The sequence below is a fragment of the Gopherus evgoodei genome, chromosome 2 (assembly GCF_007399415.2).
Source record: "Gopherus evgoodei ecotype Sinaloan lineage chromosome 2, rGopEvg1_v1.p, whole genome shotgun sequence".
NCBI lineage: Eukaryota > Metazoa > Chordata > Testudines > Testudinidae > Gopherus > Gopherus evgoodei.
In genome coordinates, this window is record NC_044323.1 from 244,792,521 (window position 1) to 244,807,204 (window position 14,684).

At 46.7% G+C, this 14,684-nt stretch overlaps 1 protein-coding gene across 4 annotated transcripts in view; it reads right to left on the bottom strand.

Moving 5' to 3' along the window:
• ZNF704 (zinc finger protein 704) overlaps positions 1-14,684 on the bottom strand; it is a 161,133-nt gene that overhangs the window by 102,530 nt on the left and 43,919 nt on the right. For all 4 annotated transcript variants that reach the window (XM_030553335.1, XM_030553333.1, XM_030553334.1 and 1 more), the window contains exon 2: positions 14,184-14,431. In XM_030553335.1, coding sequence (XP_030409195.1) covers positions 14,184-14,410 — 227 coding nt within the window. In that variant the 5' untranslated portion in view covers positions 14,411-14,431. The remainder of the gene's footprint in view (positions 1-14,183; positions 14,432-14,684) is intronic.

The following is a 14,684-nucleotide window of genomic DNA, read 5'->3' on the forward strand; positions in this document are numbered from 1 at the left end:
TATGGGGAAAGGGGCAGATGGCCTGACTGATTGGGAGAGGCTAAGGGACAGCCAGGGTCTGCATGGGGGAGGCTCCCCAACTCAATAACAATCCCTCCCCCCACCAAGAAAAAACATTCTATACCTCTCCCATCCACCCCCAACAGCCCTCCAGGTTCAATCCCAGGCTCCTTCTCGGCAATTATTTCCCTCTCTCTCAGCTCCTTCATTACCCCTGATTCCCCCAAGCCTTTGCACTGATTCTGAGGGGTGCGAGAAATATGTTTCTGTATTGTAGTTTTAATGAATTATTACTCAAAGTTCTATATTAATATGCCTACTAAGGAATCTATTAGTAAAAAAAAATTTCCTGAATCTTTTATTTTGTCTATACTGTTACTTGTTGACAGGTATTTTAAATAAATTACCAAAATAATTGAAACTGGCATAATTGTGTTATTTTGACAAATAAAATATGCAGAATTTTGCGCACAGAATTTTTAATTTTTTTTGGCACAGAATTTCCCCAGGAGTAAAGTATAAAACACTGGAACAAAACCAGGGGGATAAATTCAGAATAATGTGAGGTTCCAAAAAATGTTATACTAATACTCAGACTCCCTTATACACTGGTGTAACCTGCAACCTGTTGAGGCACATGAAGGTTTAATAAAAGGAGATATTGTGGAAACAAGTTACAGTAGTAGGCTGATTAAAGATAATGCTAAGGAAAAGGTTACCCTACATGAATAAACCCCTAATTTCTTCCTGGTCCAACTGGCAAAACTTGTACACATGGCAAACTCTCCAAAACAATTATGTAATAAACACATACACAAAAGCAGAAGTATGCAGCCTGACTAAACTGAAGTAAACACAAAGGCACTTACATGGAAGAAAAAGCTACACTTCAGGAAGGGATATTCAGCTGGCAGCTGACTGACAGTTCCCTCAAATTCTTTCTAATCCTGTTGTTGGACTAGAAAAATGTTAATACTGCATCTCCCCTCCCTGCAAATTGCACAGAAAAAGGCCTCCATATCACTTATGTCTAATTTATACAAACATTTAAAACAGAAATAAGTATCCAGCTCAAATCGTTGTCGTAGTATAATTCCCAATTCTGGACCTTAGTGTCCAAAACATGGGTACTAGCATGAGCTTCTCTAAGCTTAATTACCAGCTTAGGTCTGATATGCTGCCACCAATCAGGAATTTTCCAGGGCCTGATACCCTCTGGTCCCCCCAAAACCTTCCCTGGGGACCCCAAGACCCAGATTCCCTGAGTCTCACAACAAAGGGGAATAAACCATTCCCTTCCCCCTCTCTTCTTCCTCCCAGCTCCTTCCCGCCCTGGGAACACTAGGAGATCGCCTGATTCAACTTTTTGAATCACCACACTGAGAGGAGTGTTACCTTCCCCCTCACCCAGAGGCACTACAGACTCAAGCTGCGTGAATCTAACACAAAAAGAAATTTTATCCTTCCCTTCTCCCCACCAATTCCCTTGAACCTTAACTAGGAGAAAAAAATTCAACAGGTCTTAAAAGCAAAACTTTTAATAAGAAAGAAAGAAAAAAGTAAAAGGTTTATCTATGCACTTTATATGGTAAAAAGTTACAGGGTCTTTCAACTTATAAACAATAGAAAGAAACGTTCTCCAGCAGAAACACAATTTAAGCTACTTCCAGCAAGTACACATATGCAAATAAGAAAACAAATTAAAAGACTATAACCGCCTTTGTTCTTACTCACAATTCTGAATAGATAAGAGACAGTAGCAGGGAGATTGGCAGAAACCTGGTTGCACCTCTAGTCCCATCCAGGACCCAGAGAGAACAAAGCCAAACCCAAAACCCACAAACAAAGGCTTCCCTCCACGAGATTTGAAAGTATCTTGTCTCCTGATTGGTCCTCTGGTCAGGTGTTTGCAGGTCACTGTTTGTTAACCCTTTATAGGTGAAAGAGACATTAACCCTTAACTATCTGTTTATGACAATTGTATGTTAACATCGCAAAATAAGTTAAACAACAAATGTAATAATCCTAAAAAGGAAATTCTCATGTTGATATAAGCCCTACATTTGCTTTTTGCAAGACCCACTAAATTGACCGCAGATTGCTCTCCCATTGACTCCTGTACTCCACCGGATTGAGACGAGTAAGGGGAGTCGATGGGAGAGCATCGCCGGTTGACATCACGTCATATGGACCCCCATGCAGGGATCGGCAACCTTTCAGAAGTGCTGTGCGAGTCTTCATTTATTCACTCTAATTTAAGGTTTTGCGTGCCGGCAATACATTTTAACATTTTTAGAAGGTCTCTCTCTATAAGTCTTTATTATATAAATAAACTATTGTTGAATTTAAAGTAAATAAGATTTTTAAAATATTAAGAGGCTTCATTTAAAATAAAATTAAAATGCCGATCTTATTAGTTTAGCATGATCCTTTTCCTTGATGAGTTTTCCAATGTGCGCCACAGCAGGGAGTGACTTAGGCCAGAAGCAGAGCCCTAGGCTGGCTGCCGGTACCCCAGACCAGCAGTGGGCTGAGCGGGGCCGGAAGTCTGGACATCGGCTGGCAGGGGGGCTGGTGGCCGGAACCCCAGACCGGTAGCAGGCTGAGCCTCTCAGCCTGCCACTGGCCCAGCTCAGTCCACTGCTGGTCTAGGGTTCCGGCAGCGGTAAAAGTAACTTAAATTTCTCATAGGTACTGTTGTATTAGAATCCCCCTCGGGAGGGGGAGGAGCTCAGGGGCTGGGATGTGTGGTAGGGAGCACTCAGAGCAGGGGGTTGGAGTGCGGGGGGATCAGGGCACGGGGTGGGGATGTGGATGGTGCAGAAGTCAGGGCTGGGAGCTTGGGGGGTGTAGGAGTCAGGGTTGGGTGGCATGAGAGGTTCAGGGCAGAAGGTTGGGGGGTGAAGGGGAAAGTCTCGGGGGGATGGGGACTTGGGACTGGCCTGGGACAGTCCCAGTTATGGCTGGGTTACCTGGATGGTGGATGGGTCCCTGCCCCACACTGTTCTGTTTCTGCCAAGAGAGCTGTGGGCCAGCTGTGTGGGGGCACTGCGTCTGCAAGCAAATGGGGGGCGGTGGCAAAAGACCAGGGCCAACTCCAGGCACCAGCCCAGCAAGCAGGTGCTTGGGGCAGCCAGCAGACCAGGGGGCAGGGGGAGGGCACCATGTCCGGCTCTTCGGCAGTGGGTCCCTCACTGAGGGAAGGACCAACCGCCGAAGACTGAAGCGGTGGCGGTAGAGCTGCCGCAGATGGCGATTTTTTTTTTTTTTGCTGCTCTGGGTGGCAAAAACACTGGAGCCAGCCCTGCAGAAGACCCTCTAGCCTGCCACTCCCTTCCCCCAGGGGACGCAGGGACGGCACGTGCCTGCAGTGCCCTGGTGTCCAGCCACACTGGCGAGAGAAGGGCAGCAGGACAGGCTGGGACGCGGACACTTCCACCGCACCTCCTGCTGGCCCCTTTCACTTGCCTGACTGCCTGCTGCTTAGGCCACCGGCGCCAGCCTGCAGGAGAGTTCTGGCAGACAGCAGCCCCCCAGCGAGGAGTGCGCCGCTCTGTTCCCCAGCATCGGCTGGCTCTGGGTTCCGGCTAGGTTCTGATTCCGGCTGCTGGCCCCTTGCCAGCCAGGGTCTCAGCCACCGGGCTGCTCAGCCCACTGCCAGCCTGTGGTTTTGTTCACCCAGGCTGGCAGCAGGCTGAGTGGGGCCGGGACCTCGGCGTGCCATTAAAACTCGGCTCACGTGCCACCTTTGGTACGCGGGCCGTAGGTTGCCAACCCCTGATCTAAGCTATGTTGATTTGAGTTACGCTATTCACTTTACTCAAATTATGTAGCTTAGATCGACTTTTTCCTGTAGCGTAGACCAGGCCTCAGCTCAACAGTAAAGCTTCTATGATTTTCTCTTATTTTAATCCCATTTGCAAACCAAACACTGCAGCACCATGATAATGCATTGAGAGCCAGAAATTGTCCATTCAGAGTCAAATGCAAAAAGTAAGCAATCACCATTAATGCTGAAATATAAGTAAGATTTTTAAATTATTTCACATGTTATAATCTAAGGGATCTTCAAAAACACACAAATATATTTTAATTTTTCTACTATTGCTTTAAACTCAGTTATGTTGCTAGCTGGTCAAGAATTGTGGCTAGGGCAACTCACCTGAGATGTGGAGAGCCACATTCATATCCTAACTGATTTTAAGCAGGGACTTGAACCTGGGTCTCCCCTATCCCTGGTGAGTGCCTTACCCACAAGACTACAGGCTATTCTGGAATCTGTCTGCCTCAAAAAATTTCATTAAAAAAAATGAGAAAGGTCTCTGTTTTTGTTCCACACTATAACAAAAACAAATTTCAAAATCTCTATTTTTTTTACAAAACGGAATTCTTGTATTCTGGCCAGCCCTAGTTACATTTTCACAAAAGCAAAGTGCTCTGTATTGCCATCTAGTGGAACTAAAGCTTCCAGAACTATGCTTCCAAACAGCTGTTGGTCTGGATTTAAACTTTTGTACATTTCTAAAGTTTCATAATCCAAACAAAATAATCAAGTTGCAAGCCCTAAGGCGGCACTCATCTGTCAAGTGACATTGATAAATTATTGCATTTTCAGAATGATTCTTTATCATTACACTTCTACATCTCACTAAGACAGTGATGAGCTGCTAAAATCTTAACAATCGGTTCCCTATACAAAGTTATGATTTAAGGGATGTGCCACAGTATGTATTTTTTATACCAACAGGGTTACCATACGTCCGTATTTTCCTGGGAGAAATTTTTAAATTTTAAAAATTCAGCCCAAACAGCGATTAAGAACCGAAAAGCCTGACATCTCCGGGAAAATACAGATGTATGTTAACCCTACCTAAAGTTCTTTCTTAAAAAGATGGGCCTGAACTAGAAATGAGCTCCGTTTCACATGTGTGGGTCCCCGCCACTCCCTTGGGGTGTGCTAGGGTGACCAGATGTCCCAATTTTATAGGGACAATCTCAATTTTTGGGTTTTTTTCTTGTATAGGCTCCTATTACCCCCACCCCCATCCTGATTTTTCACACTTGCTGTCTGATCACCCTAGGGTGTGCACATGTGTGGGTCCCAGCTGCTCCCTGCCCCCCCTCATTTAAGCAGGTGTGCAGGGTTACTGCCCTGAGAACTGCAGGGCACCAGTGGACATGGTGCTGGCTGTAGACAGGGGCATGGGGCAGGGCTAGCTGGAGGCAGGAAGTGTGACATGGGCTTACTGCAATAGGGCCTGGTTGTGGGCAGGTGGTGCAGACAGGGGCTGGCTGCGGACAGGGGTGGTTGTGGGCAGGGGCTGTGGCAGGGGGCAGGGAGCGGCAGGGAGCAGGGGCTGTGGCTGCAGGCAGGGGGTAGCAGGGGCTGTGACAGGGAGCAGAGGCTGTGGCTGCAGGCAGGGGGTGGCACGGCTGTGGCAGGGGCTGTGGGCAGGGAGCAGGGGCTGTGGCTGCGGGCAGGAGGTGGCAGGGGCTGTGGCTGCAGGCCGGGGGTGGCAGGGGCTGTGACAGGGAGCAGGGGCTGTGGCTGCAGGCAGGGGGTGGCACGGCTGTGGCAGGGGCTGTGGCTGCAGGCAGGGGGTTGCAGGGGCTGTGACAGGGAGCAGGGGCTGTGGCTGCAGGCAGGGAGTGGCAGGGGCTGTGGCTGCGGCTGCGGGCAGGGGGTGGCTGCGGGCAGGGGGTGGCAGGGGCTGTGGCTGCAGGCAGGGGGTGGCTGCGGGCAGGCGGTGGCAGGGGCTGTCAGGGGCTGTGGCTGCGGGCAGGGGGTGGCAAGGGGTGGCAGGGGCTGTGGCTGCAGGCAGGGGGTTTCAGGGACTGTGGCTGCAGGTAGGGGGTGGCACGGCTGTGGCAGGGGCTGTGGGCAGGGAGCAGGGGCTGTGGCTGCGGGCAGGGGGTGGCAGGGGCTGTGGCTGCGGGCAGGGGGTGGCAGGGGCTGGCAGGGGCTGTGGCTGCGGGCAGAGGGTGGCTGCGGGCAGGGGCTGTCAGGGGCTGTGGCTGCAGGCAGGGGGTGGCTGCGGGCAGGGGGTGGCACGGCTGTGGCAGGTGGCAGGGGCTGTGGCTGCAGGCAGGGGGTGGCAGGGGCTGTGACAGGGAGCAGGGGCTGTGGCTGCAGGCAGGGGGTGGCACGGCTGTGGCAGGGGCTGTGGGCAGGGAGCAGGGGCTGTGGCTGCGGGCAGGGGCTGTCAGGGGCTGTGGCTGCAGGCAGGGGGTGGCTGCGGGCAGGGGGTGGCACGGCTGTGGCAGGTGGCAGGGGCTGTGGCTGCAGGCAGGGGGTGGCAGGGGCTGTGACAGGGAGCAGGGGCTGTGGCTGCAGGCAGGGGGTGGCACAGCTGTGGCAGGGGCTGTGGGCAGGGAGCAGGGGCTGTGGCTGCGGGCAGGGGGTGGCAGGGGCTGTGGCTGCAGGCAGGGGGTGGCTGCGGGCAGGGGGTGGCTGCGGGCAGGGGGTGGCACGGCTGTGGCAGGTGGCAGGGGCTGTGACAGGGAGCAGGGGCTGTGGCTGCAGGCAGGGGGTGGCACGGCTGTGGCAGGGGCTGTGGGCAGGGAGCAGGGGCTGTGGCTGCGGGCAGGGGGTGGCAGGGGCTGTGGCTGCAGGCAGGGGGTGGCTGCGGGCAGGGGTGCAGTTACACGGGGAGAGTGGCTGGGAGCAGCACGAGCACCAGGCTGCAGCCAGGAACCCACCATGCAGCAGCAGGAGCCCCAGGGCCAGAGGTCCAAGGAGCAGCAGCAACAGGACAAGGAGGCAGCCCACATGGCTCCTGCAGCGCAGCGCCCCCCGGTGGCCGGGAGGAGGACGTACACGCTTCCTGGCTGGAGCCCATCAAAGCTTCCCTCGCAGGGAAGCCAGTTAACAAACGGTTCTAAAGCCGCTTCTAAATTTAACAAGGGTTCCTGCGAAGCAGTGCAACCCGGCTCCAGCTCACCCCTGTGCTAAGACCTTCATTCTTATTCACTGAAAAATTCTGCCTCTTACCTACACCTTTATAACAGATATGTTAAGGGAAAAATAATATGCGGTTGCGGTTGATTTTGTTTTTTGAAAAGGAAGGGATATTAGCTCACTTAAGTACACTGCGAATTCTATGTTAAGAGTTACTTTTAAGATATTTGCATGCTGTGTTAAGGATTCTGTACTACTATCAGTGTGTCTCAAGCTCTTATTCCTTGTACATCCCCTTTGTTTGGAGAGCTATTATAAAGTTTCATTTTAATTGTTGACTTTGGCACCAGAAGCAAAACATGAAGTTCCTCAGTTATATGGCCTTAAATCTCCACTAAATTATTAAAACAAAAAATAAACAAACTGTACTTCTGTAGTTCGGTGTCCTTATCTTCAGTACTCATACACAGTTGCAGAAGTTTGTGTGTTTTTTCCCTAAACTGTAAGCAGATCTTAAATAAACAAGATAACGTCTTGTATAAACAAAGTTACTGCAATCCTTGCCTAGTTTCTTATTGCACCATTCAAAACGAAAACGCCATTTAGTTTGCAACAACTTGCCTACAATAGATTGATTAAAACTTACTGAGGTGGAGAAGACAAGACCAAACAGATTCAGACAAGGGACCACTGGACAGAGAGTGCTGCTCTGAGAAATTACCCCATCCCTACTTCCCCAAATGCAGCAAAGATTCCCTAGAGGAGAAAGCTGACGGAGACCATGTGAAAAGGCACAGGGACTTCACAGAACCCCCCACACTTGCAGCAATTTCAACCAATACACTGAATTTGGGTCTGAACTCACAATCACTGAATTTGGGTCTGAAGGGGGTTGTAGGAAAAGACACTGGATATTCCCCCAGCAGAGCCTTAGAGAGTTTCCTGTCCACTATGGAGAAGTGGAACAATATGTCCCAAAGTGAAGAAAATAACGAGTTCCCAAATAATTACAACTTTTACTAGAATTTGTCTCAAAATTGTAGCAATTGTCATCAAGGTATCCATCACTGTTTTACTGGGTCTAAAATCTAGGTTAGTTTTCCCTCTTCATTCACTAATTCTGCTAGAATACTAGCTTGACTGGAATGTATATAAACAAGAAAAAAAATCCTCTCCTGCAAGCAGAACAATCTAATTTAGTTACTTATAGCATAAAATGCATCATCAAACTGCTTAAGAGGACATTTTGGCAATCAGGACACTTTTCATTGCTTACAAAGGCTAATTCTAGCAGCCTTCGCTCACACATGCCAAACCCCTCTGAGTTCACTGGTTCCTAAATGAACAGATGTATTTCTTCAAATCGCAATTAGTTTTACTAAGGTACTTGTAAACATTAAATTCATTCTCTCTTTTCCTTCTTCCTGGAAAACCCCCATCTCACTGAGGAAGTACATTCTTGTGGTGGTGAAGGGTAAACTTTACTGGCACTTGGAAGACAGAGGTTCTATGCCTTGCTCTAACAGACTTGCTATGTGACAAGCAAAATGAGTTACACCTAGCAAGGGACATAAGACAATAAGAAGAGGTTCTATAGTATCTTAAAAGCAAGAGAAAGACTAAGTCCATGCTTACACTACAAAATTATGTTGGCATATAGCCACTACAGTTATTCAATTGTTTGTGTGCGCGCACACTCAGCTCCTTGTGTCAGAGGTGCCCATCCTCACGAGGAGCACTTGTATCAATTGTATTGTCAGCGTGGGGCATTGCAGGATGGCTTTTGAAAGCCAGTAACAATCGATATAAGCAATGCAATGTCTACATTGACACTGTGCCGACCTAATTACATCCACCATTACTCTATGTTGCTTGGGGAGGGGGCATTACTAATTCAGCGTAGAGACGCATTTAGGTCAGCAGGAGCCAAATTTAAGTGAAGACACTTCCACAACTAGGTCGATGCAAGGCAGTTTACGTCAACCTAACCCTGTAGCATAAGGAAAGTATAGGTCCATTAATTAGTAGTGAAGGAACGCTAATGACAGATGATGACATCAAGACAAATGAGGTCTTTGATGCCTATTTTGCTTCTGAAGTGATCAGATACTTAACACGATTAATATTAACAACAAGAGGGATAAAGGCAAGCCGAAATAGGAAAAAAACCTAGTTAACAATATTTAGATAAGTTAGATGTATACAAATTGGCAGGGCCTGGTGAAATTCATCCTACGGTACTTAAGCTGAAGCAATTTGGGAATAGATAGTGATTATCTTTGAGCACTCATGCAGGATGGATGAGATAGAGAACTAGGGAAGAGCAAACATAGTACCAACCATTAAAAAGGGGAACAAAGAGAACCTGGAGGAATATTGACTAGTCAGCCTAACCTTGGTACTTGGAAAGATACTTGAACAAATGAGTAAACAAACTAGTAAGCACCAGAGGATAATAGAGTCTTTAGAAATAACTTACATTGATTTGTCATCAAGAACACATCATGCCAAACCTAATTTCCTTCTTTGACACGGTTACTGGCCTCGAGCATAGACAGAAAGCTGTAGATGTGATCTATCTGGATTTTAGTAAGGCTTTTGACAATCCCCCATAACATTCTCATATGCAACTAGAGAAATGTAATATAGATGAAATTACTCTGAGGAGGATGCAAAATTGGTTTAAAGACTGTATTCAAAAAATAGTTATCAATGGTTCACTGTCAAACGGGGGGAACATATCTAGTGGAATTGTGGAGGAGTCTGTCCTGGGGTCCAGTACTATTCACTATTTTCATTAATGACTTCAATAATGGAGTAGATAGTATGCTTGTAAAATCTGTGGAGGACACCAAGCTGGGAGGGGTTGCTAGCACTTTGCAGGGCAGGATTAGAATTAAAAATGATGATAAATTGGAGAACTGTTCTGAAATCAACAAGATGAAATATTATAAAGACAAGTGCAAAGTATTATTCTTTGGCAGGAAAAAATTAAACGCACAACTACAAAATGGGGAATAACTGGCTAAGCAGTAGTACTACCGAAAAGGATCTGGAGATTATAGTGGATCACAAATTGAGTAGGAGTCAACAATGTGATGCAGTTGCTAAAAAGGCTAATATTCTGGGGTGTATAAACAGGAATCTCAAATGTAAGACATGGGAGGTAGTTGTCCTGCTCTGTTCAGCACTGGTGGGGCCTCGGCTGCAGAACTCCATCCAATCCTGGGCACTCACTGTAGGAGAGTCCAGAGGAGAGCAACACAAATGATAAAAGGTTCAGAAAACGTGACCTATGATGAAAAGTTGAAAACGGGCATGGTTAGTCTCGAGAAAAGCAGACTGAGGGAGGACCTGATAGCAGTCTTCAAATATGTTAACGGCTGTTACAAGAGGATATTTTTCAATTGTTCTCCATGTCCGCGGAAGATAGAACATGATGTAATGGGCTTAATCTGCAGTGAGGGAGATTTAGATTAGATATTAGGAAAACCTAACTATAATGGCAGTTAAATTCTGAAATAAGCTTCCAGACAAGTTGTGGAATCCCATCATTGGAGATGTTTAAGAACAGGTTGGATAACTCCTCGTCAGGTATGGCCTAGGTTTACTTGGTCCTGCCTCTTGAGGTCCCTTCCAGCCCTACATTTCTATGATTAAACAAAAGGCACTTAAACTCTGTGCCTAGTTTCCTTAAATGTAGATACTAATACTGCCTTACTCATAGGGATATTTTGAGATAAGTCTAGTCAGTTTTGGGTGGCACTCAGAAAACACACAGTGATGAGTATCATGAAAACACTGAAATACACAAAGGCAGGGATCGGCAACCTTTGGCATGCGGCTCACCAGGATAAGCACCCTGGTGGGCTAGGCCGGTTTGTTTACCTGCCGTGTCCATAGGTTCAGCCGATCGTGGCTCCCACTGGCCGCAGTTCACCACTCCAGGCCAATGGGGGCTGTGGGAAGTGGCGGCCAGCACATCCCTTGGCCATGCCGCTTCCTGCAGCCCCCATTGGCCTAGAAGGGCCAACCGTGGCCAGTGGGAGCCGCAACCGGCCAAACCTGTGGACGCGGCAGGTAAACAAACCGGCCTAGCCCACCAGCATGCTTACCCTGGCAGGCCGCGTGCCAAAGGTTGCCGATCCCTGCACTAAGATTTTCAAATTTTATTCACTTGTTTATTAGAGATGGAGCTGAAACAGAATCCCAGCTCTGAACATTTGTGAACTTCATGGATTTTCACAGTTGGCTTCTATCTCTAGCAGCCAGAGCAAAATCAGTGGTACCGCCACCTTCAGACTTTGGGGAAGCCCTGACCTAGTCTTGAACTTTGCAGCTCAATTGCATCATCCTTTTACCACTCCCAGTACCATAATATTATTTCAAAGGCAGAACTTGTAATAAACAAACGTGGACAACTACACATATTGGAAGGAATAAATTTACTATGCTGACATTTTACAAGGCCTTTGCTGAAACCTCAATGCCAAAATTAAAAAAGAAAAAACATAGAAGAACACTACAGGTTAACCTGGACCCCAGGACATTCACCACAACATTACCTATAGTAGTTTTTAGCCAATACAAAGAGGAGAATCAGGAGACGTTTGAACCATCACAGGAACTCTGTGTGTGTGTGTGTGTGTGTGTGTGTGTGTGTGTGTGTGTGTGTGTGTGTGTGTGTGTGTGTGTGTGTGTGAGAGAGAGAAAGCAAGCATTTGTAACCTTGCACCCCATAATGCTTTATAGAAATATACTTATGAGTGTAAATATGACATAACAGAATATGTTCTAAGCTAGATATGCCATGTAACATATCTTTGTAAAGGTTATGTTCTGCTGCATGTATTCATCCTATTTGTATGCATTATCATTTTTATATCTGAAGTTATGAGTGTTGGCTCTATGCTTGCATTTAAAGTGTTTGCTGTAGAAAGCATCTAAGGCAGATTTGGTCAACATAGTGTGAAGGGGTTATTCAAGTATTTGGGAGTACTTGGCTAACAACGGACCTTGAGAGATGCCAATCCACATCTAAGCTTTCCTGGGAATGTTAGGTCTAACACGTGAGCAATGGCTCAGCCTGTAAAGAACTGAGTCATGCATGAACATGTGACTTGCCCATGTGACTCCAAAACTCTTGTAGCTGTGATTCTACACAGGGGAAGAGAAGGGTTTCCACCCACAAGACAGAGACAGGGTTTCCACCCATAAGCCCCTGGAAATCCCTCCATTTTGTCTTCAGCAGGCTCAAGAGATAGCCTCTCTACCCCATGGAGATGCCTGAAAGAAATGGGAACAAAAGACAGTAACTACAGGGATGTAAGTGATTGCTGGATGCGGCTAGTCTGTCAATGAAGCTTATTGTAACATCTCTGAGGGTGAGATATACCTGCATTTAGTTTCCTACTGTATTAGGCTTAGACTTCTGTGTTTTATTTTATTTTGTTTGGTAATTTACTTTGTTCTGTCTGTTATTACGTGAACCATTTAAATCCTACTTTTTGTATTTACAGCTGTGCATCTCTATCAATGTTATAGAGGGCAAAAAAAATTATGAGTTTACCCTGCATAAGCTTTATACAGGGTAAAAAATGGATTTATTTGGGGTTTGGACCCCATTGGGAGCTGGGTATCTTGAGTGTAGGACACAGGAGCACTTCTTAAGCTGTTTTCAGTTAAGCCTGCAGCTTGTGGGGGACGTGGTTCAGACCTGGATCTGTGTTTGCAGCAGGCAAGTGTGTCCGGCTCAAACAAGGCAAGATACTGAAGTCCCAAGCTGCCAGGGAAAACGGGCTCAGAAGCAGTCCCAAAGGGGTTTCTGTGATCCAACCCGTCACAGCATTCTCTTGCTCTCATCCTTTAACGGTTTATAGACCTCACAAAGTTCCAGAAGATTTCAAACCATCTATATTCCTCCATTTCTACAGACACACAGCATGAAATTCCCTCTCTATCTGTTACTTAAACTCCAGAAAACATACAAATAAACAGCGTCATCGCCTTCTCACCTGGGCATTTGTCAAGTTGGAGGACTGTTATTTATCCCCAAATAGTCATCTTGAGTAGTTTAACCAAAAGTGGAATTGTTTAATAAAATTACCTACGTTTGTGTGCATTTACAGTAGTTCCACAGTGGGCAGGAGAACTGTAATAACATGTACAAAGTAAAAGTACACACAACTGTTTACACCACAATGGCTCAGACATGTTTTTAGTTGAATTATCCACACCCCATCTCACTTCCTGGGAACACACAGATTTTTCTTTCCTTTGTTAGCTTCCCCTTCATGTTTATTTTCTTCAATTCATTCATTTCCTGTCTCTCCCGCTCTTCAATAGGCCTCATTATGACTCAGTCCTAGGGGTGTAATGGAGAATAAGACCCCACATGCTCCCTTGAGTATATGCTCCATGTTGCAGATGCAGGTACGGTGTGGGGTAGCAACAGGGGTGCTGGAATGAGGTTGGGGGGGGAGATAAGAGGGCCATGGCACTCCCACCTTTCACAGGCCATAAGGGCAGCAGCATGGGGGGAAGGGGCAGAGAGGAGTGAGTGGAGGACAGGATCTTGGGGAGAAGAGGCAGCACAGGAAGGAGGCCCCAGGGGGAAGGGGCGGCTGGCTGGGGGGGACCGGACCACAATTTGAGCACCAGTGGCCCACACACACACACTTTTAGGGACCTTCAGCCACTCCTGGAGAGCAAGCATGCAGGCAGATGGGATAAGAGTGCGAAGATCCTTGGCACTGCCTCAGTCATCAATCTCTTACTTATCAGGGGCACAGATCCTTCCCCGGGTTTCTTCTAGGGTGCCTCAGCTGTGCACTACACCACACTGGGTCTTGATGTAAAATAACAACCTCACACTGTATTTATGTCCATTTCTTTGTTAATACTATTCCATCTCCATTTTTCTCTCCCCCACCTCCCTTTATTGGCACTCAGTATTTGTTTCCCTTTTTAAAAAAATCTTTTCCAGAGCACTTAGCAGTGCAGCTAAGTGGATTGAAACGTACTATACCCTGCACAGCCATTCATAACGAAGAAGGAGCAGAAGAAACACATGCTGGTAAGGTTCAAATGCTTTCAGTTTCTGGTTTTTGTTATTAGTATGTTTAGTTCTCCAGCTGACACTTCAGAAGAACAGTTTAATGCTTTACTTTGACCTGCTGGAGAATACCTATTAGCCTCACTGTGCCAACAGTACCAGTAATCAAACTTTCCTCCCCTCTTCCACTAAAAGACAAAACAAAACATGCTTTTAAGAGTCTGTCCTTACCTTACTGGAGGCACATCAATATTTGAAGAAACAACCTTACGCTTCTGTTCAAGAAGACAGACAGAACGAGTGTTTTCTTTTTCATGCTCATGAATTCTGTTTGGTTTTTTGGTGTCTGCAGTTTTTAAATCTTCCTCCCTCATGGCCAACAGGAGAAATTGTTGGTCTGGTAATTTTTGACTGAAGTCGTTTTTTAGGTCATCCTGTTGAAATGTAGTGAAGGTCATGTCACGCTTAATGCTGCCTGCCTGCAAAATTAAAAGCAAATATTATTACATTTTCCTTTATTTCTCTTAAAAGGGGAAAAAATTCAACACCCCTAAGGCAGCCATTTCTATTTAGCATCATTAACTAGGCCACTACCTCTTTGCCCTTCAGACTCTAAAATTGCTGTCATTTTGCTTCAAAAGAAATTTACTAGTGACAAAGGTAGTCCTGACAATAATATCTTTGTTTTGGGAAGCAATTCCTGACTGCATTATAAGGTAAGCAGCTTCAGAT